This window comes from Gymnoscopelus microlampas (assembly GCF_963454915.1).
Source record: "Gymnoscopelus microlampas genome assembly, chromosome: 6".
Lineage (NCBI taxonomy): Eukaryota > Metazoa > Chordata > Actinopteri > Myctophiformes > Myctophidae > Gymnoscopelus > Gymnoscopelus microlampas.
Window position 1 is genome coordinate 19,992,720 of NC_139943.1, and position 27,465 is coordinate 20,020,184.

General features: G+C 41.2%; 1 protein-coding gene across 2 annotated transcripts; it reads right to left on the reverse strand.

Moving 5' to 3' along the window:
• Positions 1-325: 325 nt before the first annotated feature.
• Positions 326-13,862, reverse strand: bbs2 (Bardet-Biedl syndrome 2). Of its 2 annotated transcripts, none has more exons than XM_084059357.1 (18): positions 13,742-13,862; positions 12,793-12,921; positions 11,625-11,852; positions 9,972-10,097; positions 9,641-9,703; positions 9,442-9,519; positions 9,121-9,225; positions 8,142-8,228; positions 6,728-6,863; positions 6,357-6,496; positions 6,010-6,139; positions 5,608-5,779; positions 5,198-5,327; positions 4,777-4,896; positions 4,210-4,347; positions 3,485-3,597; positions 2,287-2,435; positions 326-1,799 (listed from the first exon to the last, which is right to left on the reverse strand). In XM_084059357.1, the coding sequence occupies exons 2-18, from the start codon at positions 12,907-12,909 to the stop codon at positions 1,693-1,695; spliced, it is 2,139 nt and encodes a 712-aa protein (XP_083915483.1). In that variant the 5' UTR covers positions 12,910-12,921; positions 13,742-13,862; the 3' UTR covers positions 326-1,692. The 2 variants fall into 2 exon arrangements, with proteins under 2 accessions (XP_083915483.1, XP_083915484.1); XM_084059358.1 differs by having other exon boundaries at positions 12,793-12,914; positions 13,742-13,825.
• Positions 13,863-27,465: the final 13,603 nt, after the last annotated feature.

The window sequence follows — 27,465 nt, forward strand, 5'->3', positions numbered from 1 at the left end:
AATAGTTGTGCTGTTGGCCAATTTCTCTTTCTTCTTTTTCATGGACCATTATTGGCCCTATAAACTTAAACGTATGATTAATTTACTACTTTTATATACTTGACTATACTTTCATATTTAAATAAAACTATTTATTTTCAGCAAGTGACACGGTTGTACAACAAAGTAAAATTGGGCTCATGCTACACAAACTGCTATACGTGAGAGTTGAACGAGACAATTTAAAAAAAGTATCGTTCTTAACTGATGGCACTCTATAGTTAATGAATGAACAGTGATACAAGACATTAAAAGATAAATGTAATAATTTAATATAATCTGCCATGTAAACACAAAATAGTTAAATGTCTATGTACAATCTACAAATGTTTCACACAATTCAGCACACAATATAGGTGCTTTGTAACATTCATCAAGTAAGAAATTATGTTGAGTGACGTATGCCTAGTACAGTACAAAATAGAGAAAAGAGGCGATTTCGAAGAGACAGAGAAAGATGGGAAGAGAGGAGAACCGTACAATTCTTTGGCTAAACTCCACACATACTGTACAGTACAGTACATACCCAACAACCGGAGCCAGAGACCTGCAATCCACGTGTTGTAAGTATAGTACAACTGTGGACCTACTGGAGCCTCCACTCCATTTCAACAGATGCTTCCCTTGTCTATGTTCAGCTGTCCTATGTCTAAACATCACTGTGTCCTTCTGCTGAGTCACACATATGGTACTGATCCTTCAGATTATATTTTTCCCCTCAAGCTGGACTCTTTCGAGAAACATATTAGTAACTTAAGCCCCATTATACTTGTTGAAGGACGGATAGCTTAAGTAGATGATCTGCAAATCGGTCCATTATAACACATTGTGAGAAAACAAAAAGTTTTAACTGGTTAACCAAATTAACATTGACGTCCCCGTTTGTGCAGAACATTTCAACCATGCGTGTGGTCTTCACCAGGTGATGAAATGTTGTTTACTTGTGTTTTTGTGCAGTCAAAATTGTTGGATCAGTAAGCTGTTTTGCAGACTTTTTCCTTTTGAATTCATATTTCCCTTTGGGCACAATGAAAACCTTTTAGAATGTTAACAATTTATCATAATGCCAAGAGTTTTTGTTCTGTCCCAAGTCGCTAATGGACACAGATACTCTGAAAAACATTTCTGTGAAATAAACCGTGAGCTGGTTCCACCTTTCTCCTGCTGTACTTTCTAAACAATGTACCTCAAGCCAACTGAGACACTGGTGTTTAACATTACTTTGCCAAACTCTTTCTCAAAACACCATCCATACTACACACTGTGACTGGTGCTTTGAGCTCTTTCTGAGCAAAGAATAATCTTTACTAAACATAATTATACATGAGTCTATAGGAAATGTTTTTGGAGATGGCAGCCAAGAAGTGGCATCCCTGACACTAAGATGTTATGTCTTGCTTAAGTCATAGGACCAAAATGCATTTGTGCTCCAACGCTGAAACCAGGGCCACTGAATGAATGGCCCCTAACTCGGCTATCTATCTCATCATCACTATGCAATCTCTTCCGGGCAGCTTCTTCCTCTGGTGTCATATCCAAGATGGCGCACTGCTAGAAATGTGGCAAACTGCAGTACGTCGAGGCAGCCAAGATTAGGAGCGCACAGATGAACCTTTCATTTCCTTCATCTACTTGTCCCTCTGTCCATCCTCCTCAGGAGGACGCTGTGCCCGCTCGCATGATCCTGAACAGGGCGTTGACGTTGTTGCTCTTGATGGCATCTCGACACGCAGAGATCACCTGGTTCTTAGGCTTACCCACTGAAAAGAAGAAATAAGAGTAAGGCAGAGAGAGGCAGTGAGTGAAAGCTGGTACAAACATTGTTACAACTGGGCTGACGGAGCTCAATTATATCTGCATTAATCCACGCAAACAACCCTTCAACTCAAACCAAACAATCTCAAACTCTCTTTCTTTGGGGTTCTCTCAACAAAGTTTGAGAGCCCCTGACTGTTTCTCCATCAAAAGTAAACTATTATTATTATCGTGGTGGATCATATGTAAGGAACCACACACAAATGTACATGGCCATCAGTTAACGAACACACACAAATGTACATGGCCATCTGTTAACGAACACACACAAATGTACATGGCCGTACACACACACACACACACACTTTAAAGTCCGATGACAGCCTAGGCCTTTGTGTATACTTACTGTAGTCTCACAGAATTTAATCAGGCACAACACATAGATATAAACACAGCATGACAAACAAAATGTATTCTTATATCGTGGCCTACCTCTGAGTCTTCCAGCCCTCTGTATGGCCTGGTTGACAGATTTGAGGCAGGCCAGTAAAGCGTTGTGGTTGTTGGATCGGATCTTGTACTCATTGACCAAGTCTCTGTTCAAATCATACAACTCTCTGTAACGCTTCTTCGTATTCGTCCTTCAGGGAGAAGACAAAAAGGGAGACAGTCAGTGACTAGGCCTGTCACAATGATTACATAATCGCCTAATCGCAATTATTAGAGATAATCTCAATTATTTTGCATAATAGTTCCATACATTTTCAAACAAGAAATAGAACACATAGCAGATCTACTACTCGGGATGCAACACATTGTGAGTTGTAGATAGGCTATTTCCATTTTTTTATTAATTTTGAAAGTATATGTCAGTCATTTCTTTGTATAAGTTATTTGTCACATTCCTGTGGAATTTCTGTTTACGAAGCATAAAAGCCAAAGAAATGTAATTTATATTTGTATGTTCCATTGTTCAATGCCAAAAACAAAATTAAATTGTTAATCACAATTACTTGTGTGACAATTAATCGTCAAGTAAAATGTCTTGTGGCAGCCATGAAGTGACTTGAATACCCGTTTCTGGTAATACTAATGACTGTAATACTCCAAGAATATTAATAAGCCTGGGCCTGGAATTAATAGGTAGGTTTCAGGCAGACTTTTCACACAACAGAACAATCGATAAATCAATATGCTTTCCCACTGCACCGTGCTGTAATGTATGCATGTTAATTTTGTCACGGTGCTGGCCTAGAACACAGACATGCTGTATGGAATAATGGCTCCTTTTCAAAGGGTGCTGGAGTGATTTCGTCACCACACGCATGTCACATGACATGGCGTCGGTAATGTAACAACCGAACCGACAGGCTAACCCAGTGGTTCTCAAACCTTTTAATTTCAAGGACCCCCAGTTTGATATGCATTAGACAGCGGACCCCCATTTGATACAATTTCCTATCTCTGTATGAAATAGTGAAATACATTAATATGAAAGACACAAAAAGATTATTTCAATTTGTCCGCCATGAATTGATGAGTTGATGTTGTTACAATACATAATGACGCCGCGTTTATATTGTGCTAACATGTACCATCCTGTGTGCTGTCCCGGTACTTTTGCAGTGGAAAAAGCATCTGTGTGAACACTGTGAATATAGTATAGTATACTTTATTAGTTTTCACTCACATGTCCCCCATGAGGCGAGCATCCTCTGCCTGGACCAGCATGTTCCTGATATAGTTAGAGTGGTCAGCCATGGCTGCTGTTAACTTCTGATGCACAGAATGGAACTCATCCACCTAGATGGATGGAGGGAAACACAATGTGGGCTTATGTTAGGATTTCAGTTCTGATACAGATACAGCACTTGAGATGTGGACCATGTCTTCTGTCTCTTCATCTACAGTAGCAGGAGCATTTACTTTTCCACAGGCGTGACGCAACTATCTCTGGTGCTATAGAATTAGTGCAGATTTAGAATCCTGCTTTGGATGTTTTCTTTTCTTTTTTTCCCCTCGGCATTAGTCATCTATTTTGATAGACAGTGAACAGAGAGACAGGAAAGCTGGGAGAGAAGGGGGTGTTGATGACATGTAGCAAAGAGCCTTTGGTCAGATTCAAACTCAGGCCTTAGTTACTGTGTAATGCTCTGCGATCTGACCAAGGGCCCCCAGGATCCATATTTAATTGTGAAGGCCAAAACTGCTGTCCTTTATATGTGTTCTCTACTCTTTTCAGCTGCTTCAGAAGCTGTTTCGATAACATGACTTAAGTTTGTGACATGGAAGATTTTGATGTTGGTTCATGATGGGTGGGGTACCCCTTTACCCATCATTCCTGTCTCGCTACAGCATCTAAATAGAAATTCTCCTCAAATCCTTAAAAAAACATAACAACACAGGTTAACAGACCTCAGTCAGTGTATTGCGTAACTCCTCAAAGTAGCCAGGGAAGTCTGCCTCTGCTGATAGGTCCTCTATAGCTAGAAAGGAGGCTAGTGATTGGATCAGATCTCCTGCCAGGTCGATGTCATCTGTGCTCAGCGTGATCTGATTGGATAAAATGGAAACTGATTTGTTAGCTGGCCCAATTTTATGTCATCTAACATCGGAAACTACATTTGAATCTTCTTTTTTTATTGTAAAATGTGTAGAGCTGGTTCAAAGTGTTTTACTAAAACATTGTTACAATAATTTGCTACTTTGCACAGTAAAAACCCTCAAAGACAAAAACAAGAAACAGACAAACATTAATATCCATTTCAGCAATCAGGCCACGTGCATAGAAAATGTTAAATAAAATAATGACTTGCCCTAATAAATATGACTGTTGTAATGATGAAGCAAGTAACTAAGAAAAAATATGTCATTTAGTCAAGTTGGAACATTTGGAACCCTGTGGAACATTAAAAAAAGTAAAACAAATAATAACTTTTAACTTTTCATTGTACATGTGTCTGTTCATCTATTCTACCGTACCTGTCCATTGCTGGCCATGCTAATAGACAACAGCCCTCCTGCCCGTAGTGAAGTAAAAGTGATATCAGGACTGTCTATCCCTTCTGGAAGTAGGAAGTTCTGATTCAGCCACATGACCACCTGTGCACACATGCAAACAACACATGAACACCCTGCATCATGGACACGTACACATGTACAAAGAATAAGTTCTAAATACATTTCTAAATGTAGTTACAGGACGAGGGACGGATACACATTCATACACAGTAAAATTCAAAGTGATCATTTTGATCTGCAAGCTACCCAGTTCACCCAACAGCATTCTACTGCTGGTTACTGAACTGCTCCATGGAAGCACATGGGAGTCAAAAGTCTTACAAGAGGGAACTGAAAAGCTAACATTTGACATTCAATTCCCTCACGCATTGTGGTGGCGTACCCGCTGTGGGCGATCATTGATGCTGAAGGAGACCCTGCCGGTAGGCCGGGCAGCCGAGGGGTCCACTGTGATGTCATACATGGAGAAACGAGGCAACTGCCGTGTGATCTCAAACACGTGGAACTGGGTACTGGAAAGACAGTGTCAGATACATTTGTATACCAAGTTTTTGTATTTTTATGCATCCTGGTTCATGGGAGATGTTAGGCTATTTTCAGAGGTTTTATCAAAGCAACATTTGGTATTAGATGTACAGTAAAATCAACACAGGCAGTCAATTCCCTAACTAAGGATGCAATGGAAGGGCCGCAATGGAAATAAGCTACAAGCATTATTGCGTTTTTATCCTTTTCATAATGGTGGATTGGAGTCAATGTCTGTACATATTGTCAATAATGATGTCAAAGTACCTGGTTTTCCCTCCGACAAAGGTCTTTATATGCAGGTCAACTGGGATATCTTTGGGGGGTACAATGGGGACTCTAACACAGCCTGACAGGTTCTGGGCACTGGGGTGGACCACATGGCTCTCTCCCTCAAAGATTCCCTCAGCAAAGATCAGCACTGCCCGGATAATGGTTTCTGTAGAGAGAGGATTTTAAAGGGTATATCAAGTTAAGGATCACATTAATCTAATCCAAAGCCACATATTTAAAGCATGTTTTACTCTCTTGAGAGAGGTGAAGTGTGGCACTTTCCGGGGAAAAGGTGAGGAGCCATGCCTGCCGCTGGGAGCCAGCGGCTTTTAGCAATTGTTTCATCGATCTATCGGTCTCATTGTGCTCTGCAATCCTAGCACTGAATACCCTTACCATTTGGCGTGGAGATACTGAGTTCTATATGAGCCTTCTGGGCCTCCGTAGCAGGTTTAACTGACAGGGCTGTTTGGAGTTGAGTGTTGGCAGGTATAACACCCACTCCGCTGGATGTTTCCGATACCCCCTGAAAACAAACACACTGTGAATGTGGGAGCATGCACAAGGTGATCACTCCCTTATCTCTGTATCTGCACAGCAGGATGTTAGTACAACCTTCGTAATTTGGCACGCCACGTGTGCGTGCATACAGTGAGTACATGTGACTGTGTGTAATTAAATAATACTGGACTCAAGGTCCTGATAATGTTTCAACAAACTAGATCTGTGTATATGGCATATACCTTGGCGTTCTCTTCATAGTTGCGTAGCTCCAGCAGTAGGTTCTGTCTGCGCTGGCTGAGTTCTCTGACAAGGTCCTGTTCTACACTGGAGTCCATTAGATTCCCTTTTAGCTCCTTACTGGCAGGCAGGTAGCCACGTACTACAAGAATGCAAAGAGGTGACATTGACATGCATCCTGGATTGGCATAACTTGCAGGTGTAAATTGATCTAACATGCATTGAAGATCTCACCTCCAACAGTGGAGGTGGTCCAAAGACCCATTTGGTGTCATTAGAAACAAAGACAATGTGAACTGGGCCTTCAGTCCACATGCTATAAGTATGAACAGAGATCTTTGTGCATGATTCCTAAGAAAGTCTCAAAGCGTACCCTCTCCTTCTACGGAGGTGCAGATGAGTTGTATCTGTCCATCCATCCTGTAGTCTCCTTCCACTACACCAGCCACAGAGGACGAGAAGTTGTCTTTGAAGATGACCTCACCGGTACGGTCGCTTCGAGCATCGATCTGGAACATTCAGGAATGTGATCATCAAAGCCAGTAAAACTTAAATTGTTTATCAACAGGCGTGCACTGAGGCCCCGGCCGGAGCCCTCATCCAATGTCATTTGGACTACGCTTGCACTTCATGGTACACTGTGTAGCATGAAGTAAGCGTAGTCAAAATGGCATTGGATGAGTATAACACTGTCACTCATCCAATGAGTATAACATATATCATCTATTTTGACTATGCTTGCACTTCATGGTGTCCAAATATCCAACCTACAGTGCATCACGTGCATTCTATGGGTATAATACGAGTATATTCAGAAGCCTGATGGTCTACAAACGTACTGAAACATTGTGTTGTTAATATGATGTTTGACACTCTGTACCATTATTGATTTTGCCAAAAGAATATAATTCCAAGCAGAAGTCATGTCACTTAATACCTTCCCAGTTCCAAAGTTTCCTGGTTATTGGGCTATGCAGTTGACAAGAGCAACGATGTGATCAAAATTGTTAATTCTATTAGAGCCAATGTACTCAACCTTCAGCAATTTGACACACTCTTTTGTCCACAATTACTGGACATGGCTTGCCCTGCCACACTGTGCTCAAACATTGTTACGTGCAGAAATTAGACAATTAATTTAAGAGACAGGGAAGCCTGTGGCAGAGATGACCCTGACAGTCTTCATGACTTTGGATTGTAGGTGGAAATGACACACCACTTAAATTTGCATGCAAGGTCGCAATAACGCTGTTACAGACAGTTTTTCGGACTTTTGCCGACCTGCGTAGCATACAGTTATTACTACTTAAAGTACAATTGCATTCTGCCACTTACTGGTGAATATAGGTATGCATGTTGGGAAACTGAGCACAAGAAGACAGTGGCTGCCACACACAGATGGATGATAACTGGACATAAAATATTTCTTTGTTGATAATCATTATTACTTTTTTTAAACTAAAGTAAATTCTGCAGGCCAGATGCCAGATTAGACCCTTACACAGGCTGCCAATTTGACAACACTGTTCTATATGAAGATGCAATGGTTATGGTATTCATAGCAATAAGCACCATTGGGTCCTATAGCAACGTCGGTGACTGACAACATGAAAGTAGGGCAATGAAGACCTATACAATCCTCTATAAATTATGGAGGGATACAGGCCTAATTCACAGTGGTAAAGAAGCTCAGTTGGGATATGCAAGATTTATAGATGAGACCCCCAGGAGATTTTGCAATAGCCATTAGCCAACCAAGATAATAGGACTATAAATTATCTGCTGACCTTTCCATTCGACCAGCCAGTGATGAGCTCCACAACTCCATCAGCATTCAGGTCAAAGGCATGGATGCTCATCGCGTGGTTCTTAGACTGAACGAGAAAAGAAACAAGAAATATTGTTTAACCACAGTGACTATCATGATTCTGGGCATGTCATTATAGCCGTGCATAGTGCAGTTACACTGATTACATCAACAAATGGAAGGACAACATTCGATACAGTACTGTATATCCAGATTCTATGACATTTTCATATTAAATTTGAAAAGTGCGCTATTTGGAGCACAGGTCTCCACAAGGCTGGGTTACAAAACTTTGGAAGGCAGTTGTAGTCAATTGGAATGGAATATGAAAGATTTGAGTGACACATCTTCATCACTTGATCATAAATAATGTGTACAGATTTGTGTAAGTTTTTTAACAGAATTTGTAGGAGTTGTAGCAGAAACAGTGTTTTAAAGAAAACAGAAATGTGGGATAATCTAGTCTGGCACAAATGGCCAGGGCCTATATGGGGAGTTGCATCATGATCCAAGGAATCCAGGGGAAAAGATTCAAAACGTGAATTGGGCTCTATAGCGCCACTATGAGGCTAATTTGAAAAATCCTTCCTTGGCCTGGGAGTGTGAGTGCAAACGCAATAGTTGCATGGATTCAGCCAAAGGGAGAAGCAAATTGGCATAGTGTAGATACCATAAGCCGAACGGACAGCTTGCACACGATTGGCTATTATTTGCACTCCACAGCATTGCAGACACATGTCCGATAGGTTGGAGGGATGGTGAGCATGATATTATTGAGATATTTGGGAATAGAGCTCCTTGGCATGCTGGCAGGGTGCACATGAAATTTGACCCTCACTGGTGTAGTAGTTTGTGACTTGGGAGATTAGCTGTGGGACACACAGACAACGGCGAAAACATATATAACCTCCTCCCTGGGTTGCCTGGCGTAGATAATGAATGGCTCTGACTTGCATTACCTTGATTCTCCAGTAGCGGGCGGTGCGGTCATAGACTCCCACAGTACCATTGGCCAGGGCATAGCCAAATCTGCTGCCATGCATATGGCAAAGTGAGGTCACTGTCTGTACAGAGAGAAATTAATTACTCATGTCGCCAACTTGTAATTCGCTTCAGCATAGTTCAAGATACACAAAGGCAAATATCACAATTTTTTGTTTAACAAAAACTGTATTTAATACAAATACGGTATAAAAAAGGTCCATGCCAAAATGGATAATTCCGACTAGGCGTCTACAGATACCAGTCCATAAACTATAAAAGAAAATGTGCCTATTTACCTCATTTTCAGACATCTCAGACACCAGCTCATCCTCTTTGAAAACCCTGATGTCAAAGTCTTCAGATCCTACCAAGAGCTGCAAACAACAAAACACATGCATCACTGCAACAATTTATTAAGAAACTTGAACGAATTAAAACTCTATGGTTTATTAGCATCTTCCATTTGTCTCTCGTCTAAGCTTATGGTGGTCTCACCTCATTTTTCCCATCTCCAGTGAAGTCACAGAGGACTACAGATCTAACATTATCCCCAGTAACCTAAAAAGAGAAAAAAGAGAAAAAACATGAATAAACAGCACACTAGCTTAAAACATTATTCATCCCATTTAAAGGATATGTATTCTCTGGACTGAAAGCATACAAAACCAGATTCTTAATTGACATTATGGTTTTATTACCCAGCCCGACCTCAAATGTGGTTGGATTGGAAAAGCCGCATGAAGGTTTCTTATTAGACTATGTACTCTTTCGGACGAACACTCAGGGAAATTGTGCAGTAATGGAACCATTTAATCTCAGTTCTTACTGTCCAGAATTTGTCATTCCCCTCGTAGTCGAAACCCTGTAAAGCACAATTGCCTCCGATGATAGCCAGAGGAGACTGGATGTCTCCTAGTTTCCCCAGCACAATAGCATTGGCCCCATCTGCCACCTACACACACACACACAAATATACGTGTCATAATAATATATATAATATACACACACAAAGACGTTAAAATGAGAATCCACTCTATTTAGGAATTTACAAATGTGTAACCCAGAACAGTAAGTAAATAATTGTAAAAATGATAAAGATCCAATAAAAAAAATAGGCAAGTCAGTTCTTTTAGTTTATTGCGCAACAGAATTGCTGGTTGTGATTCACCACAGCTTTTACCAGGATTGTGGTTTGTTTATTTTCTCTCCCCATTAGCTGTTGCAAGTCTTCCTGGGGTCCACATAAAATATTCCTACTTAGTTAGCAAATTCTCAACTCCGTGCTCAGACTATTCTATGCTGCAATTCTCAGCAATAAAACACAGCAATCCTGTTAACACTTTATAGTACTTGATCACATCCCTCATTGTAGTCGTCTTGTTGAGATGAATCTTTGGTGAGATTATATCACAATTTCATATCATACATTTGTTTCTTTATGTTCGACCAGTTTCTCAATATTACACATAAAATGTGTCTGGGATATTGCTGTATATGCCAGTAGAACCCTGTTCAGATGTAATAGATTTGCTAGCAGTGTACCGGTATATTGGATTCTGGTGTCATGTGTGAACGTGGGCCGATCTTGAATATCTGGGGCTGGCAAAATGCCAGCATGCTTCATAGTAAGGTCTGTGAATAATCCCAGTAGGTCAGAATCAGAATCAACTTTATGGTCACTGTTGGAGCCAAAATGCCTTTTTTGTTTATTTTGTTTTATTTTAACTCACTGTGCAGAGGTGTGTCATTTTTAGTCACCATGGCAACCACCACAGGAGAGGTGTGGCTTGTCGGTCACCATGGGAACCGCCACAGGGGGTGGTTACCCATTTATACTTGGCTTTGGGTGACGAGCCCCAGGTGTACAAGGGGAAAAAGGCCAAACAGTTTTTGACCGTGTCCGTGAACAGTTCAGTGTTATTTGTTTGAGTGAATGTATAACACGATATGATTAATAAATGGATTGACATATCCGACAGTATACAAACTCTCTGGACATTGAATTCATGGTGCACGCGTCGACTAAAAAGCAACCCAGTTGCCCCTCGCAGTGTAAAGCTACAGGTAAAGGCTCTACAGTCACATCTCACTACAGGTGTAAAAAGTGGGTGAAAAGTGTTTTTGTGCAAGCTCCATAGTTTTTGTTAAAGAAGAAAAAGAAAAAAGGGGGGAGCAAGAGGAAAGGGAGAAAAATATATCAATATATATATATAAAAAAAAGAAAAAAGGTGAAGCATGCAGTTGGAAATAACAAGATGTTTCTACTTTGTATTATCTTCATCTCTATTCATCACTAAACAGAACAACAGTTTGTTCTTCCCTCTGGTAGTTGGCATAGATGTTTTGGCATAGATGATCCCAGTAGGTCAGTAATTCCAGTAGGTCACTGATCCCAGTTGAGGACAGTCAGTGACCGGTACCAGCATTTAACACCTTTCACAACATTACATCTACCTAATCGTTCCTCTATTCTACCCACCTCTCTGTAGAAGATATCAGCATTGTCGTGGACATCATAGGCCAGCAGATTAGTTTGAGATCCCACCAACAGTGTGTCCCCGGTGGTATTTGGTCCCAGTGTCCCTGCGGTCAGACAGGTGACCGCCTGGTTGATGTTGAGCAGAGAGATGTCCGAGTCCTGGTTGCTCTGGCTCAGCCTGTGAGTCGCAGGTCTCTGGCCACGAACATGGGGATTGTGGATGAACACCTACAATGAGAGAGAGGTGAGATTACCCTGTTCACTTATTCACTGTTAATGAATAATTAAATCACCAACATTATCAGTGTTTCCCCTACCACTGCACTGAGGGGCAGTGGCCCTCCCAAGGCATTGCCACCCAGCCTGAAAGTCAAGTGAATTTTATTTTAGTGTCAAAACAAAATAGAAGTTACTGTACCTAAAGCCAATTTTCACATACAGTGGGTCTAGAGTCTAGATCCACTGGAATAGTTACATAATGTAACTATTCCTGAAACAATACATACTGTCCATATACAGCACAGTAGGGTTATTGGAATGATATAATTGTGTGATGTAGGCATGGATGATAATGATATGGGTTAAATTATGCAGTACAGTCCTATTTCTGGAGTTGGCAGCATAGTTTGTAGAAGTGAGGTTGTCAAAATCTTATTTCACAAAGCTGGATTAGAAAGTTTTTAGCTAGAGTGGCAATTGTGAAAAAGATTATGTATATCCTGACAATACTGACATAACCACCCCCGCCTTCCCCTCCCATCCGTGGCCCATCTACATCGCAGCCTCACCAAAGCAGTAAACCTAAGGGAAACACTAAGGAAACACCGAAAATAGCAGCTCTACAAGCTCACGACACATTGCCCCGCAAAGTGTTGTGAGCTTGTAGTTCGCCTATTTTCGGTGCACAATACCCGTGTCCAACTTAGGTGTGGCAATGTTAGCCTATTAAAACCAGTAAAGTATCTGTGTCATTTTAGATTTTAACCACTTTAAATATTATTTTTATCTATTCAAAAATAGCAGATATAAAAGCTCATAGCACGGCATGAAGTAGATCTGCTATTTTAGAAGAGTCGCGAAAATGTGTGCAAATCTTTGAATACATAATCATTTAAAAAAGAAATGTACTCAAACTTTGCTTCATGGGTTACAGCTGACCCTCTCTCACCTTCCCTGCTTGTGTGGCTGCAGTGAGGCATGGGTGAACTCCATCAAACTTTCCAATGGTTACCATGCGAGGGTTTATCTTGTGGTTCAACTTCAGAGTGAATATGGGGACCAACATGGTGGCTATATCCTGAATGAAGTAGAATTTGTTAAAAGTGAGTTAAACAGAGAAAGAGAGAAAGAGAGGGGGAAAAACATAACCACATAATCAATACTTTTACTTTTGGTACTTTAAGTAGCCTATATTTTGATACCAATACTTTTGTACTTTTACTCAAGTAAATTTTCATCACCAGACCTTTACTTTTAACAGTGTTTCTACATTGCAGTATTGATACTTTAACACCCTTTAAGTACAGAAATGTAGCACTTTTTCCACCACTGATGAAATGTAGTCATTAAAGAAAATAAGACTGTATTGCAAACTACAGGTATATGCAAAGTTGCTCTATGTTGAATCTATTTTTCGTGTGTCATTTTGCCACACGTTATGTCATTAAAGAGGCTTTTAGCCTTGGATCAAGACTGTCATAGAATTTATTTTTTCGATTCTGAATTTTGTTTTGTCACATTCGAAAAAATAAATCTATAACAGTCTTGATCCAAGGCTAAGAGGCTTTATTCCTCCCAGTGGAAGAAGAGTCCTGTTGCCTAGCAACAGAGAGCTGCGCGCTAAACCAACCAAAGCTTTTCACCTGGGTATATAATCGCCCTGTCATTTCCTCTCCAGTCTCAAAACACATTGCTTGTATTATTTTCCCTTTCCCGGAAAATTACAAATATTTACATTATCTGATCATAAATGAATCCGTTTATTTTCGCTAGTTGGCGTTGATAACTTGTTGCTATAACCAGGCTACCGAGACACCAATGGGTCGTTAACCACACACACAAAAACAACTAACACGATCACAAGTCACTAAATCAGTGAAATTATGCAAATATCTCACCAATATCTGCTCCTATTTTCGGCTGTTTGGAGTTATAAATGAGACGAGCAAGCTAGCTGAAGCTAACAAGCTAGCAGCTTTAACGTAGATGAGCTTTAACGCTGAAGAACAACAAGCAATCTCCTCTAGATGCCGTCAACAAGCACTTCCGACCCATTATTTTCAAAATAAAAGCTTTTTTTTGGTAGGAAGTTATATTATACCTCTATGGACTAGCGAGGTAAGTGTGCCCTCTGCTGGTAGAATGGGGGGAAACAGGTAGGATTCAATATTTTACAAGAAGATGCACAGTGCATCATTCATACAGAAAATGAAAACAAACGTATGAGTTTTGAAGCTGTTGTTTTCGCTTTGGCTATGTTGGCCAGACTTTGCACAATTTAAACAATAGCCTAATCTGTCAAATACGTAAATATTTTTTTTTTTCACATTTCCCCAGTAGCCTCGATTCCTCCTTTCATTCTTCCTCACTTTGTTTGGTAATGAGAAATGCACCACTGGTAACCTAGGTAGGTCACAGGTGGCTTATGTATGGAGAAACTACATCATTTGATATAGGCCTAGTTTGATTGATTGATACTGTATTAACAGTTTCCTTGGGGATTATACTATGGTGCTAAAAGGATAGCACTTTGATTGATTGATTGAATACTATTAGAAGTTTGCTGAAAAGCTGTATGAATGTACAGTTCAATACAAGGTCAGCTAATAGGATTTGAAAAACCCAAGAAAGCCATCGCGCTTGTTTCAATTCGGGTCCTGTGTATTCAATGCATCGAGAAATTTAAAGACATACAATAATTTACAAGACATCATAGTTGTTGTTTTGTTGTTGTTGACTGAAATTGATTGGCATTTACATCAGCTCAAGTGCTGTCCATAAAACCCTCTTGTTTCAATCAAAAATGTATTTGATCTATCGAAGCCATTTGTAACTGGAAATGTCCGTGTCCCATAACTTTAAGGAACTTAATGAGAAGATCAGCAGTGATGTGAGGGAGGTCCGCTGTCAGAGTACAGCCCTGTGCACCGCGTTCCCATTGAGAACAGCGCGAGCTGGAGGCGCAGCTGGAACAAGTAATAGACCGGTGGGATTTCTGAAATATGTGATTGTTAGAGGCATTTGGGGGTAAAAGTCGGGAACCAGGCCATTTTACATAATTCAAGGGTGCTGAATCAGAAAAACACGGTTCCCAAGCAAAATTCTTAGTGCTTAACCTCCTAATTTGCATATCAAAATGGCTGCCGATTTTGAAGTATTTCTTAAACAACTCTATAACAAAGCAAGCAAATCTGACAAATAAAGTGTATATATTTATGTTCTGAGGGTCATACAATGTGTGGAAGATATTTGTAATGTAATAAATGTAAATAAATATGCAAATTAGAGGCCACCATTACATAAAATGATGTACCGTAGTACTCAAACGGTGCAAAAGGTGCATCCCCCTTATTTTGTTCCTAATTATCTGTATTTTTGCCATCCTTAGGACATCTAAAATACATACTTTTTCCCCATGCTAAATGTTTAGTTTTTGACCTTCTAATCTGCATATTTGAATGGCTGCCAAATTGGCAAATTCGCACCTTTATCTTCAATAACTCTGTGGCCAGGCAAGCAAAATTGACAAATGAAGTGTCTATATACATTTTCTACAATGTGAGTAAAGAATTTGTAAGTAATATAATATGATAATATAATATAATATAATAATCAGCCTACTCCGAAATATGCAAAATAGCGGCCCCCATAACAGATAACGGTTTAGTACTCTAAAGATACTGTATTGGCCATTGTTGAACGAAAGTCTAGACACTAGACCACATTCATACAAGGAGGTTGATCATCACTCCGTTGCTGACATGCACACATGGCTGTGCATCGTAACCCAGATTTCCGGCATTTGCAACGACGTGTTGTGCATTGCTTATGGCATGCACATGAAATCATTTCTATAGGCTATACTAGCATGGAACAGGTTGGACTAGGCTAGAGTAGGTTGTACTAGACTCTAATACTCTCTATTAGGCTTTACTAGTCCCTTGTCAGCCCTGTAGATACTCAGACCATAGGGACTAACCACTGTGTACACAGGCCATAGCTTGTGTGTGCACGAGCAATAGTTTTGCATGAACCTTTGTAGACCATAGTACAGATCTGCCTTGTACAGCCTAATATAGCCTAGTACAGCCTAGCAAAGCCTACTAGAGATTAAAAAATCACACCCTGTGTGAAGGTAGCGGCGCCTTTGATACATTTTGTCATTGATATGTGTTTATAATGTGTTTATAGCCATGTGTCGCGTGAAGCTTGACCAATCACTTTGTTGACGCACCTGACCAATCAGAACGTTGACGCACACGGACAAAGTCAGGTATAGAGCGGCTAGAGCCGCTAAAAAGCCTATTAGAGACCAGTAGAGTCTAGTACTGTACAGCCTAGTACATCCAAGACTAGTCCAGCCTTTTGGGAGAACAGACTAGGGGAGGGTGGTATAGGCTATACTAGCATGGAACAGGCCGGACTAGGCTAGACTAGGTTGTAATAGGCTGTACTAGACTCTAATAGGCTCTATTAGGCTGTACTAGGCTCTTGTCCGCCCTGTAGATCCTCAACCCATAGGGACTAACCACTGTGTACATGCAATAGCTTGTGTGTGCACAAGAAATAGTTTTGCATGAACATATGTAGGCCAAAGTAAAGTACTGCCTTCTATAGCCTAATAGAGCCCAGTAAAGCCTAGCAACGGCTGCTAGAGCTGAAAGCAGACCATTAGAGCCCAGCAGAGACTAGTACAGTAAAACCTAGTACACCCAGGTCTAGCCTAGTCCAGCCTGGTGGGAGAACATAATAGGGGAGGGGGTACCAGGCTATGCTAGGACTGATAAGGCTGGACTAGGATAGATGAGGCTGTACTAGGCTGTACTAGACTCTAATAGGCTATATTAGGCTGTACTATGCTCTTGTCAGCCCTGTAGATCCTCAACCCATAGGGACTAACCACTGTGTACACGGGCAATAGCTTGTGTGTGCACGAGCAATAGTTTTGCATGAACCTTTGTAGACCATAGTACAGATCTGCCTTGCACAGCCTAATAGAGCCTAGTACAGCCTAGCACAGCCTACTAGAGCTTAAAACAGCCTATTATAGACCAGTAGAGTCTAGTATAGTACAACCTACAGTAGTACACCCATGACTAGTCCAGCCTTTTGGGAGAACAGAATAGGGGAGGGGGTACAAGGCTATGCTAGGACTGATAAGGCTGGACTAGGATAGATTAGGATGTACTAGACTATACTAGGCTCTATTAGGCTGTGCTAGGCTCTTGTCAGCCCTGTAGATACTCAGACCATTGGGACTAACCACTGTGAACACGGGCAATAGCTTGTGTGTGCACGATCAATAGTTTTGCATGAACCTTTGTAGACCATAGTACAGATCTGCCTTGTACAGCCTAATATAGCATTGTACAGACCAGCACAGCCTACTGGAATTTAAAACAGTCTATTAGAGACCAGTAGAGACTACAACATCAGCCTAGTACACCCAGGTCTAGCCTAGTCCAGCCTTTTGATGGAACAGACTAGGGGACGGCGATATAGGCTATACTAGCATGGAACAGACTGGACTAGTTAAGACTAGGTTGTACTAGGCTCTATTAGGTTGAACTAGGCTGTGCTAGTCCCTTGTCAGCCCTGTAGATACTCAGACCATTGGGATTAACCACTGTGTACACGGGCAATAGTTTGTGTGTGCACCACCAATAGTTTTGCATGAACATGTGTAGGCCAAAGTAAAGTACTGCCTTCTATAGCCTAATAAAGCCAAGTACAGCCTAGCAAAGCCTGCTAGAGCTGAAAACAGACTATTAGAGCCCAGCAGAGTCTAGTACAGTAAAGCCTAGTACACCCAGGTCTAGCCTAGTCCTAGGACTAGGCAGTAATAGGCTGGACTAGGCTGTACTAGGCAGGGCCCATCGGGGGTGGGGGGGGACACAAGCCTGTATGGCAATCAACTGAAAAGTTAGGCTACATAGCTTAAACAATTTCAGCCTTTCCCTGTTGGCCGTCTAAGCGCATCTAGGAAGTTTCATAGGTTTTCGATGCTGGGAATTGGAGTTATGGCTGTTTAAAGCCCAGCCAATAGGAACACAGAGGGGCGGGGCTTAATACATTTCAGCTAGTCCCTGTTGGCCGTCTAAGTGTACCTATAGCCATCCCCATCCCACTCTATATAGTTGTGTTGAAAGTAGTTTGTGTTCAGTTATCAGTACCAGTTCTGTGGCTCTAACTCATTCTGGGGGTGAGTTATACATGGGGGCAATTTATTTTTTGGTCATCAGGGGCCAAATGTACCAGGATTTTTCCATGATCTAAATATGTATTTTAGATGTCTTAAGGATGGTAAAAATACAGATAAGTAGAAATAAAATAAAATAAGGGGGATGCGGATGAATCACTTTAAGTATGAAAACGTTTTCTGTAATAGTGGCCTCTAATTTGCATATTTATTTACATTATTTACATTTATTTACATATATTACATTATAAATACCTTCCACACATTGTCTGACCCTCAGAATATAAATATATACACTTTATTTGTCAGATTTGATTGCTTTGTTATAGAGTTATTTAAGAAATACTTCAAAATCGGCAGCCATTTTGATATGCAAATTAGGAGGTTAAGCACTAAGAATTTTGCTTGGGAACCGTGTTTTTCTGATTCAGCACCCTTGAATTATGTAAAATGGCCTTGTTCCCAACTTTTACCCCCAAATGCCTCTAACCTCCTTATAGAAGGCCTTTTTTCTGAAATCCCTCCTGTCTATAACAGAAGATTGGATGTCATGAAGTGAAATGAAGTGAAGTGAAGTGAACGTTCTAACATTTCTCGGCCCCACTTCTCTCCACGTCTCTCTTTTATTTCTCGACTTAAGGCAAAGGTAAGGTTTGAATTGTGTATTCCCTTTCTTTTCCTTTGAGACTATATGGGAAGTTCTATTGAGCTAATTTACATGAAATAGTTTGTTATTGTGATGTTAGTCTTGTCAAAAAGAAATGTGCTATGGCACAGCTTGGGGATAAGCTAAAGTAGTCCATTTTATTCTGTAAGAGACCTTTCTTTGACAGTTTTTATGACCTGCATGGGGTCAAATTATTTTGGTTTAAGGGAACCCAGTGATGGTCAGAATTCATTGCATTCACAAATAGATATGGGCTAGAGTAGGCTATTACATGTTTAATATCAATAAATACAGTAGTATTGCTGTATTCTGAATTACTTGTACAGTTGACTAAATAATATTGCCTAAATTTAGCTCAATAAAAAATCAACTATCATCAACAAAGTTTATGTTTATTCTCTCTCTCTCTCTCTCTCTCTCTCTCTCTCTCTCTCTCTCTCTCTCTCTCTCTCTCTCTCTCTCTCTCTCTCTCTCTCTCTCTCTCAAATCTATGTCTGTTGGTTCTCAGGTCTGTGTTGTGGTCAGTGGGTGCTATGGTCCCACAGTGCTTAATGATTAGCCTGCTGGGAACTTACGTAGGCTACTGGCAGGTGTATATCATGATCACACACAGTTGAAACTCAAGTAAGGTAAATTAAGTTTGTGGAATGTGGGTCAAGTCACTGTGTCAGAGTGGGTCAATCCCAATTGTGATGCCCAGTTTTTTGTGTCTTCATTCAGTCAGTACAGTACCTTGGTTTCATGACCGATGTTGTGGGCACCAACATGGGTTAGAAACACTAAACTTATACAGTGGTACTGTACATTCCCCAAGCCTCTCCTTCCCCTCCCATCACCTCCTCTTACAGTAGGGAGGTGCTGAGTGCACCAGTCGGAGACATTCCCAATCCTGTTCAGCTATTTCTCCTCCACCTCCCATGTCACTTTTCTTGCTCATTCTTCTCTTTTTTATCTCCTCGTGTGAATTTGGTAAGGGTGTAGGCGCTGACGCATGAAAAAAAAGAAGAAGCAATTCTTTGAGTAATTGTGTAAGTGTGTTTTGTACTTTTGTACTTTAAGTTACTCTTGGTGAGAGTGGTGAACCGTTATCCACTGCCTCTGTAGCAGCCCAGCTACATTCCCCTTCACCTCTCTTTTGTTATTGTTGCTATGCAACAGTTCATATGTTGCCCTGCAACATATTACATGTCAGAGAACAGTCACACACTCAGCACAACCCTGTTTCAGTACCAACATCAACAACAGTAATGAGAGAGGTTTCAGCTAGGAGGCTTCATGCTGTTCCTTGGGAGATGGTGGGCATCATTTATCCTAACAAAATGTGTGAAGCGTTCTTTTCTTTAACTTCATTACCACTACCCTAGTGGCAGGGCTAATCCGTGGAACATTTCCGTTTGCATAAAAAGTGCATAAAAATTCTTAACATGTATATTGTGTTGCGTAAAATGCATACTTTCTTTGTAGCAGGATGTGTGAGCTTGTCTTTGATATGCATTCATTTTAAGTTCTATATATACGCTGGTTTTGTTACATGTATGGGTTGTCACCAGGTTAATCTTCTGACATGTAAAATATGAGAGAGACCTGCTACATTCCTTCTTGTTAAATCTAAACACATTCATCAATATTTCCTCTGGATAAATACACAGTGTTATTTCTATGCAGAGCAAAGGCCCCGGCTCTAGTCAGCAGGGTGTTGGGAAATGTTTCCAAGTCTGTCTAGGAAGTTGCTTTGAACTGGCACAAGTTAATAGCCTTCTTTATTACCTACCTACATGTACATGCTCACACACAATGCTTCCCACCTTACCCAAACACACTAGTTATCAGGGCCATTCCACGGGTCAGCTTTGGAATGTTTGCTCTGCTCACTGGCACATGGGGGGGGGGGGGGGGGAGCAGCAGGCCGATAATAGTAAGGCGGCGAGAGTGAGATGAATCGAGACAGTGAGTGTGTTTGTGGACATGAACAGTGTGAGATAGGTCAGTAGTAGGAAAAAGCAAGAGCATAGTCACTGTAGTGTAAGCAAACAGACGAAGGATAGGACCCAGGAACGCAAAGGCTGGATGAATACACAGAAAGGAGAGAAACAGAAAGTGCCCATTCTTCTCCTACCAGTATAATGATCTTTCAGTTGCTAGTCTTAGAGTAAGAACCAAGTGAAACTGTAAAAGTTACCTGGGCTGGTTTTATGGTTAAGCATCCACAAAATGTACCTCTGACTGCTCCTAGTAAATTAGCTGGAGTGAAAAGGCAGGCACAAGATTTTCATGTTTTGTGAAAAGTGCCATTTAGCATGAAATAAAGTGACAATAAAATGTGACAATATTGACACATAACAAACATTGATGTGTGGTCCATATAGATAATGTGATGACACTAAAGACATAACATCCAGCCATAGATACTGATGAATAGGTACAATTTTCTTCATGGTTCTCTATCTTGCTGTTGCCAGATAAATCATGGGTTCTGGTTTTGTTTGGTTCTTGGACTGCTCTCTGGACAAAGAACATCTGAATTTCACACGAAAAGAACAGGAGTTAAGGAAAATTGGCATAGGAGCATCCATTGTAATAACGTGTGAGAGATAGTGATTGGAACAGATAGAGGAAGCCTTTATTGATACAGATGGTGCAGGGATTTCTGGGTAACGGACAGAGACAATCCACTTCCTGTTTCCCTGGCAAGAATGAGACGGACTGCAGAGGAGAGAGGTGTGTGTGTGTGTGTGTGTGTGTGTGTGTGTGTGTGTGTGCGTGTGTGCGTGTGCGTGTGCGTGCGTGCGTGCGTGTGCGTGCGTACTAGTGAATTATGCCTGGTATTTTTGGACTCTGCTTAATAAGTCTTGGTCTCGACTCTAAGCCTAACTTATATTTTGGCATTACGACTGTGACCTGGCTGAAAATAGCTACTTTTCACATGAAAGGCAGTTAGTTATCTTGTGTGAAACATGATATTTCAGCCTGAGGTTGGCATAGACTATATCGGACAGGTCATTGGACCACACAAATCATTATAGTTAATATTCCAGGGAACATGAATGTGTCATCATGGCAATCTATCCATTTTGAGGTAACTTGTGTGTAATTGGAAAAGTTGAAAAGGAAAAGTGACGTTTCGAGCACACTGCTCTTCAGATAAGAAAAGTTGGCTTATGGCCTATGGGTGTTGCTAAACAGGAAAGGCCATATATATTGTATCAGTAGGGTTCATCCTTGCTAAGTGCATAACGTTTTCATGACAATCTTCCCATTAGATTTTGAGATAGTAGTAGTACGTGCAATTAGAAATGTAGGCATAAGGGTGGGAGTAGAAGAAAGGACATTACAATCGGTAGGGGCATCCTTTGAGGTGCATGCGCTCAGCATGTTTCATGGCAATCCTCCCGTCGGATTTTGTGATATCTTGTGTGAAAATGTTGTCGTCCAATCCAGCATTTTTTTTAGATATTTAGTTTGGGAGTAAAATGTGTGCAAGTGGAAAATCAGACCTAATGGTAGCACTACAGGAAAGGGTATGACGCTGCATGGGGGCACTCAAATTAGTAGGGATCCTTTTGGGGTTCATGAAGATGCAGTGAAAACTCTGGCAATCCAGTCACAAGGCCTACAAGATCTGTTGTTTGCAACCAAAGTGTTGGATGGACGGGCAAATCGACTGACCAACCGACATGGGGATCTAAGCTATAGATCTCGCGGTGCTAAAAACTACCCTAATTATTCTGGAGAAGGTGTATTAAAAGTAAATTATCTGTTCTTACAAAATACCTCAAGTCTAATTGAATGGTCAGAACTGTTGCTACATGGACTACTGCTAAAATCTTGCGGACCTTAGCATTCAGTGTCAGTACTAAAAATGCTGAGTCTATGGACTCTTTTGTGAACAGATACTGTGGTAATGACAGCACAAAGACAGGAAGAGAGAGGTCACTACTTCCTGTGTACCCACTCTGCTTACAGAGGTCACTTCCTGTGGCCAGGGCACTGTGGTGCCACACACATCCGGTCTGCTTGTCTGTCTCTATGTCCTACGATATACAGTAATACTGTATATCGTAATATTGCATGTGTTTGTTATTGCACAATTGAATCACCCCTGTAAATAAAGTTGAATCCCGTAGCAAATAAAGTATCCAAATAAAGTATCCATTTCCTACAGGTTGCCCTGTAGGTCTCTATAAGTAAATGTATAAAGGGTTGTTAAGCATGCATATGGGGTAATGTAGTTAAGTACTTCATGTACATATACAGTACAGTAGGTTCCACTGATTATATTTGTGATGAAGTGCGATAAATAATTGATCAGTGTCATATCTGGATGAAACCCTTAGATTAGAGATATTTTTGAATAGATCTAATGTTTGATAAATGCCATTCGTTGTGTGTTTAACAAGAGCAGATATTTTTCTGTTTCTGCAACATTTTTGCCATAGCATAGCTTTAAACTCAGGCTTTCCTTTTGTTGAATCACTTCCGAAGACTCTGGCTCATACAGTAGCCTTTATGGCTGTTAGACCTGTTATGTTTTTCTCCACAGGGGGGCAGTATTTAATAAGGGCAGTTAGGATAAAATTGGCCCTGTAAGGACCATGAGTAAAAAATATCATCTCCTGAACAACTTCATGTTTTTTTTGTGATTGGACATCACCCACCTGGGTCAAATAGTCTACTGCCTTAAACACAGCCAAATGTCAGCTTACACATCAAAATCCCCTGAATTATGCTGAATTTATGCTCTGTTGGATGATGATCAGGCTTTAATTTAACTCTGTTAAAGAGTGTAAAAATGACCCGTAGTTCATCTCTGTGTCTGTACCCCTCTGATAGCCTCCTCCAGCCAGTCTTGTTCACTTCACTGGACCAAACCCTCTAAACGTGCTGCTCACTGTTTTTCTTCAACTATTACTGAAGGCCATATGAGTTATGAAGCCTGTTCTTCATTAGTCCCCATTAGACAGTACCATTGTGATTTATTATGAAAAGTTCCTTTTCTTGGTATTCTTGCTGAATTCGAACTTTTATTTACTTTTTGTGTGTGTGTGTGTGTGTGTGTGTGTGTGTGTGTGTGTGTGTGTGTGTGTGTGTGTGTGTGTGTGTGTGTGTGTGTGTGTGTGTGTGTGTGTGTGTGTGTGTGTGTGTGCGCGCGTGCGTGTCCACACCAAACCATTGTGCTAGTAATAGATATAATTATTGTATAATGACATCATACAGTTGTGTTTCCGTTGCTTGATGTTCTGTGTAAAGCACATTGAATTGCCTTGTTGTTGAAATGTACTATACTAGAACGCGTCGTTCACTTTGCAGTGCCACCTTACAGGCACCTCACAGTGTGAGAGAGAGTTTTGTGCTCTCCTAAATCCACGGCAGGCTTTGAAAGTACCCACTTCAGAAAGAGGTGACGTGCATCACCTCTCCAATGACCAAAACCCACTATGGAAGCCGTCGAACTGGTGCGATCTGACGGCATCCTAGAATTTATAGGTAGGATGTGATGTCATGCGTGATGTCATGCTGTCGTGAGATTACGTCACACTGGCGTTGTGTCCATATTCGGAGTGATGCAACGTACATACAACATACTGACATACATACAACGGACAACCGACATGGCGCAGGATTCAAATTGTAAGGTAGATAGACTAGAAGTTCGATAAAACTGCCTAAAACTGCCTTGCCTACCCTGCAAAGATTTCACAGAGTTTAAGGACAACCCAGAGCTGCAGCCTATATTAAAATTGGCGGACCTCTGACATCACGCTCATGTCACCCTGACGTCATGCTCACGTCACCATGACTCAGCCATAACCATATAACCATACTAAACAAATTAGTCAGCTCCATATATGGGCATAAAAGGGGGCATACCCATATATGGGCATATACTGATCACATCAGTGATCTCCATAAATGGGCATAAAAGGGACAAGGACTGAAAGTTACAGAGATCCGGTTGTCCAGAGCAACTGATCCGACCGCTATGCCCATATATGGTCATGACATGTGCATATCAGTGGCGCCGGCACCTGTTTAATTAAAGGACACTGTGTCCCCCCACTATTCAGTCCAGCACGGTCCACGTGCACGCGCGCAAAGCGCGCGTGCATGTGTCCCTGATGTGTCCCCCCAGGTCATATTCCATTCCGGTGCCCCTGGTGCATATATGGGACCGAACTACTTCAAACTCGGCGCCCGCAGCGGCAAGGACTCGAGGGAGTGCGGTGCCTGCCGTCGAGTAGTTCGGATATCCAGTTGTCCAGAACTGCCGATCCAACCAATATGCCCATATAGGGACATTCCAATATATGGGCATACTGATGACATCAGGGCTCTCCATATACTGTATGGGCATACAAGTGACAAGGACTGACAGATACATTACAGAGATCTCCATATATGGGCATAAAAGGGACACAGACAGACATGTACAGCAGGTGCCCCGACACTATGACTCAGACATATTGGTCAGATCGGACGTGCGAAGTAGGTGTGAGGGCTGCGTAGTTTCTTAATAATTCCCAATTGATATGTCCCAAATAATACTATTACTTGGCTAACCAAGCCAGGAAGACAGACTGAGACTAGATTAGCATCATATCATCAATGTAATCAGTGACCCACATAAAAAAAAACACACACACACACACACACACACACACACACACACACACACACACACACACACACACACACACACACAGAAGTGCACACGTAGTTACACATTATTTGTGCACATATGATTTGATATTTGTAAATGAACATCCCCCCACACACACACACACACACACAAAGAAGTATACGTGTAGTTCCACATATTATTTGTGCACATGTGATTTGATATTTATGAATAGACATCATCCCCCCCACACACACACACACAGTTGGAGCCGCAAAGATATGTCTTATTTATGAATGGACATATCTGCTCTGTGTCTAGTTATTTGTATAGAGATTACTAGCTAGGTTGCTAACCCATATTATGGATGCTATTTTGTATGAATGTGAATACAGTTGTGCCATGAGATTTTGACTTGCCATTCAGTATGGCTTGGGCATGTTTGAAAACCACAGAATGAGACTCCCACCTCACTTTCTACTTTTACTTGCTCAAAGCAAATGAAAACATGTTAACACATTCAGGGCATATTTGCCAGCACTAGCCTATATATGGAGATCCCCATAGATGGAGACAATCGACCCGCAAGTCGTCATAGAGACCTAAACGTGCCATGTGTACGGAGTCTGACATCAGCAACCTCTGCCCAGATCTCCATATATAGAGATAACCGTCACGTCCAGGACTGACAGCATAGTCCCATATTCGGGCATAACCGACAGTATAAAAGGCTCGATCTGCCTTAGTTGGAGTCAGTTCCAGCATCGACCCCTAGCAACATTAACGAACAGAGAGAGAAGCATCAAGAGAAACCAGTAACAGTTGGTTAGCACAGCCTCAAGCATATTCTCCTAGTGGCTTTCGGATCTGGATAACGAGCCAGCCGATCGAGAGTTTCTATAAAGTCCATATCTAGTATGATTGGGGTTCTAATATAGAGTGACATCACTGTGTGTTGTGTCTGTGGCCCCTTTTACTGTCTCGTGCTGCCATTCCTACGAAACAACTGAAAAATCCAGAGAACAATAGACACCCCCTCACCCTTTGTGTCCCTAACACTGCCCTCTGTCTGCTGTTGTCTTTCTATCTTGCCACAGAATAGAGTGACCCCCCGATGGGGAGAAATCCTCTTTTGTTCGTTTTTTGTCTGCCTCTCGTTCATTCGTATTCTACTTTCTTCCCTTCCGCCTTTATACTTTTATTTTTCTCACCCTTTTGCATCTTCGCTTTCTCTCCGTCTTCCTTCATCCCTTTGTTCTGTCATCATTACCCTATCTTCCTCTCTCCTCCTCCTGTCTTTCTGTGAGGTCAGGGTGTGTAGTCAACAGTCAGCCACCTGGAACTGTGGGTTGACCCTGCTTTGACCAGCCATCTCTCAGTCTCCTCCCTCCATCTCTCTTTACCTTCCTGTATTTCTCTCTCTCTCTCTCTCCAAAGAAACCCCAATGTACGTATACAAGATATAGGCCTACTAGAATAAACTAATGTGTAGACAAAGCTGTAACACCACAATCTTTTGCTGTTATATATCTATGTATATATGTTTTTTTTTTCATCTGTTTCTTTTCAAGATTATTTTAGCATTTAAGGATATCTTCTCTTTGTACGTACAGTAGGTCTACTGTACAGTATGTACCGAGATCAGAGAGTAGATAGTCTCTCTCTCTCTCGCTCTCACTCGCGCTCTCTCACACACACTTTTCCTCCTTGAGTGCCTATCTGCCCACATGTGTATGTAGTCCAGGGGCCAACACTGATATTTTCACAAATTGGTACCACCTAAGGTGACCGTAAAGTTTTTGTATTTTTGTCTTCCTACATGTCTCTAGTTTATATTTTGGTATGATAACCCTTCCAATCTTGTAGCTTAATGGCAGTTATCACTACCTACTGGCTAATGTATCCGGTAGGAGACACAAAGTAGAATCTTTGTGTCTCCTACAGCCGGGCATCAAATTATTGCGACAAAAAACAAAATATATCCATGTATTCAAGGCTTCATGGGGTGTGCAATTGATAACTTCTCAGATTTTTGGTGTTTGCAAAAAGACTGCTTTCCATAAGCTTGTAAAAGTTTACCCTCCTTCGGTCCAGGGTGGTCATAGCTGAATGGGTAGAGAGTCCCCCTGGGAAACCTAAA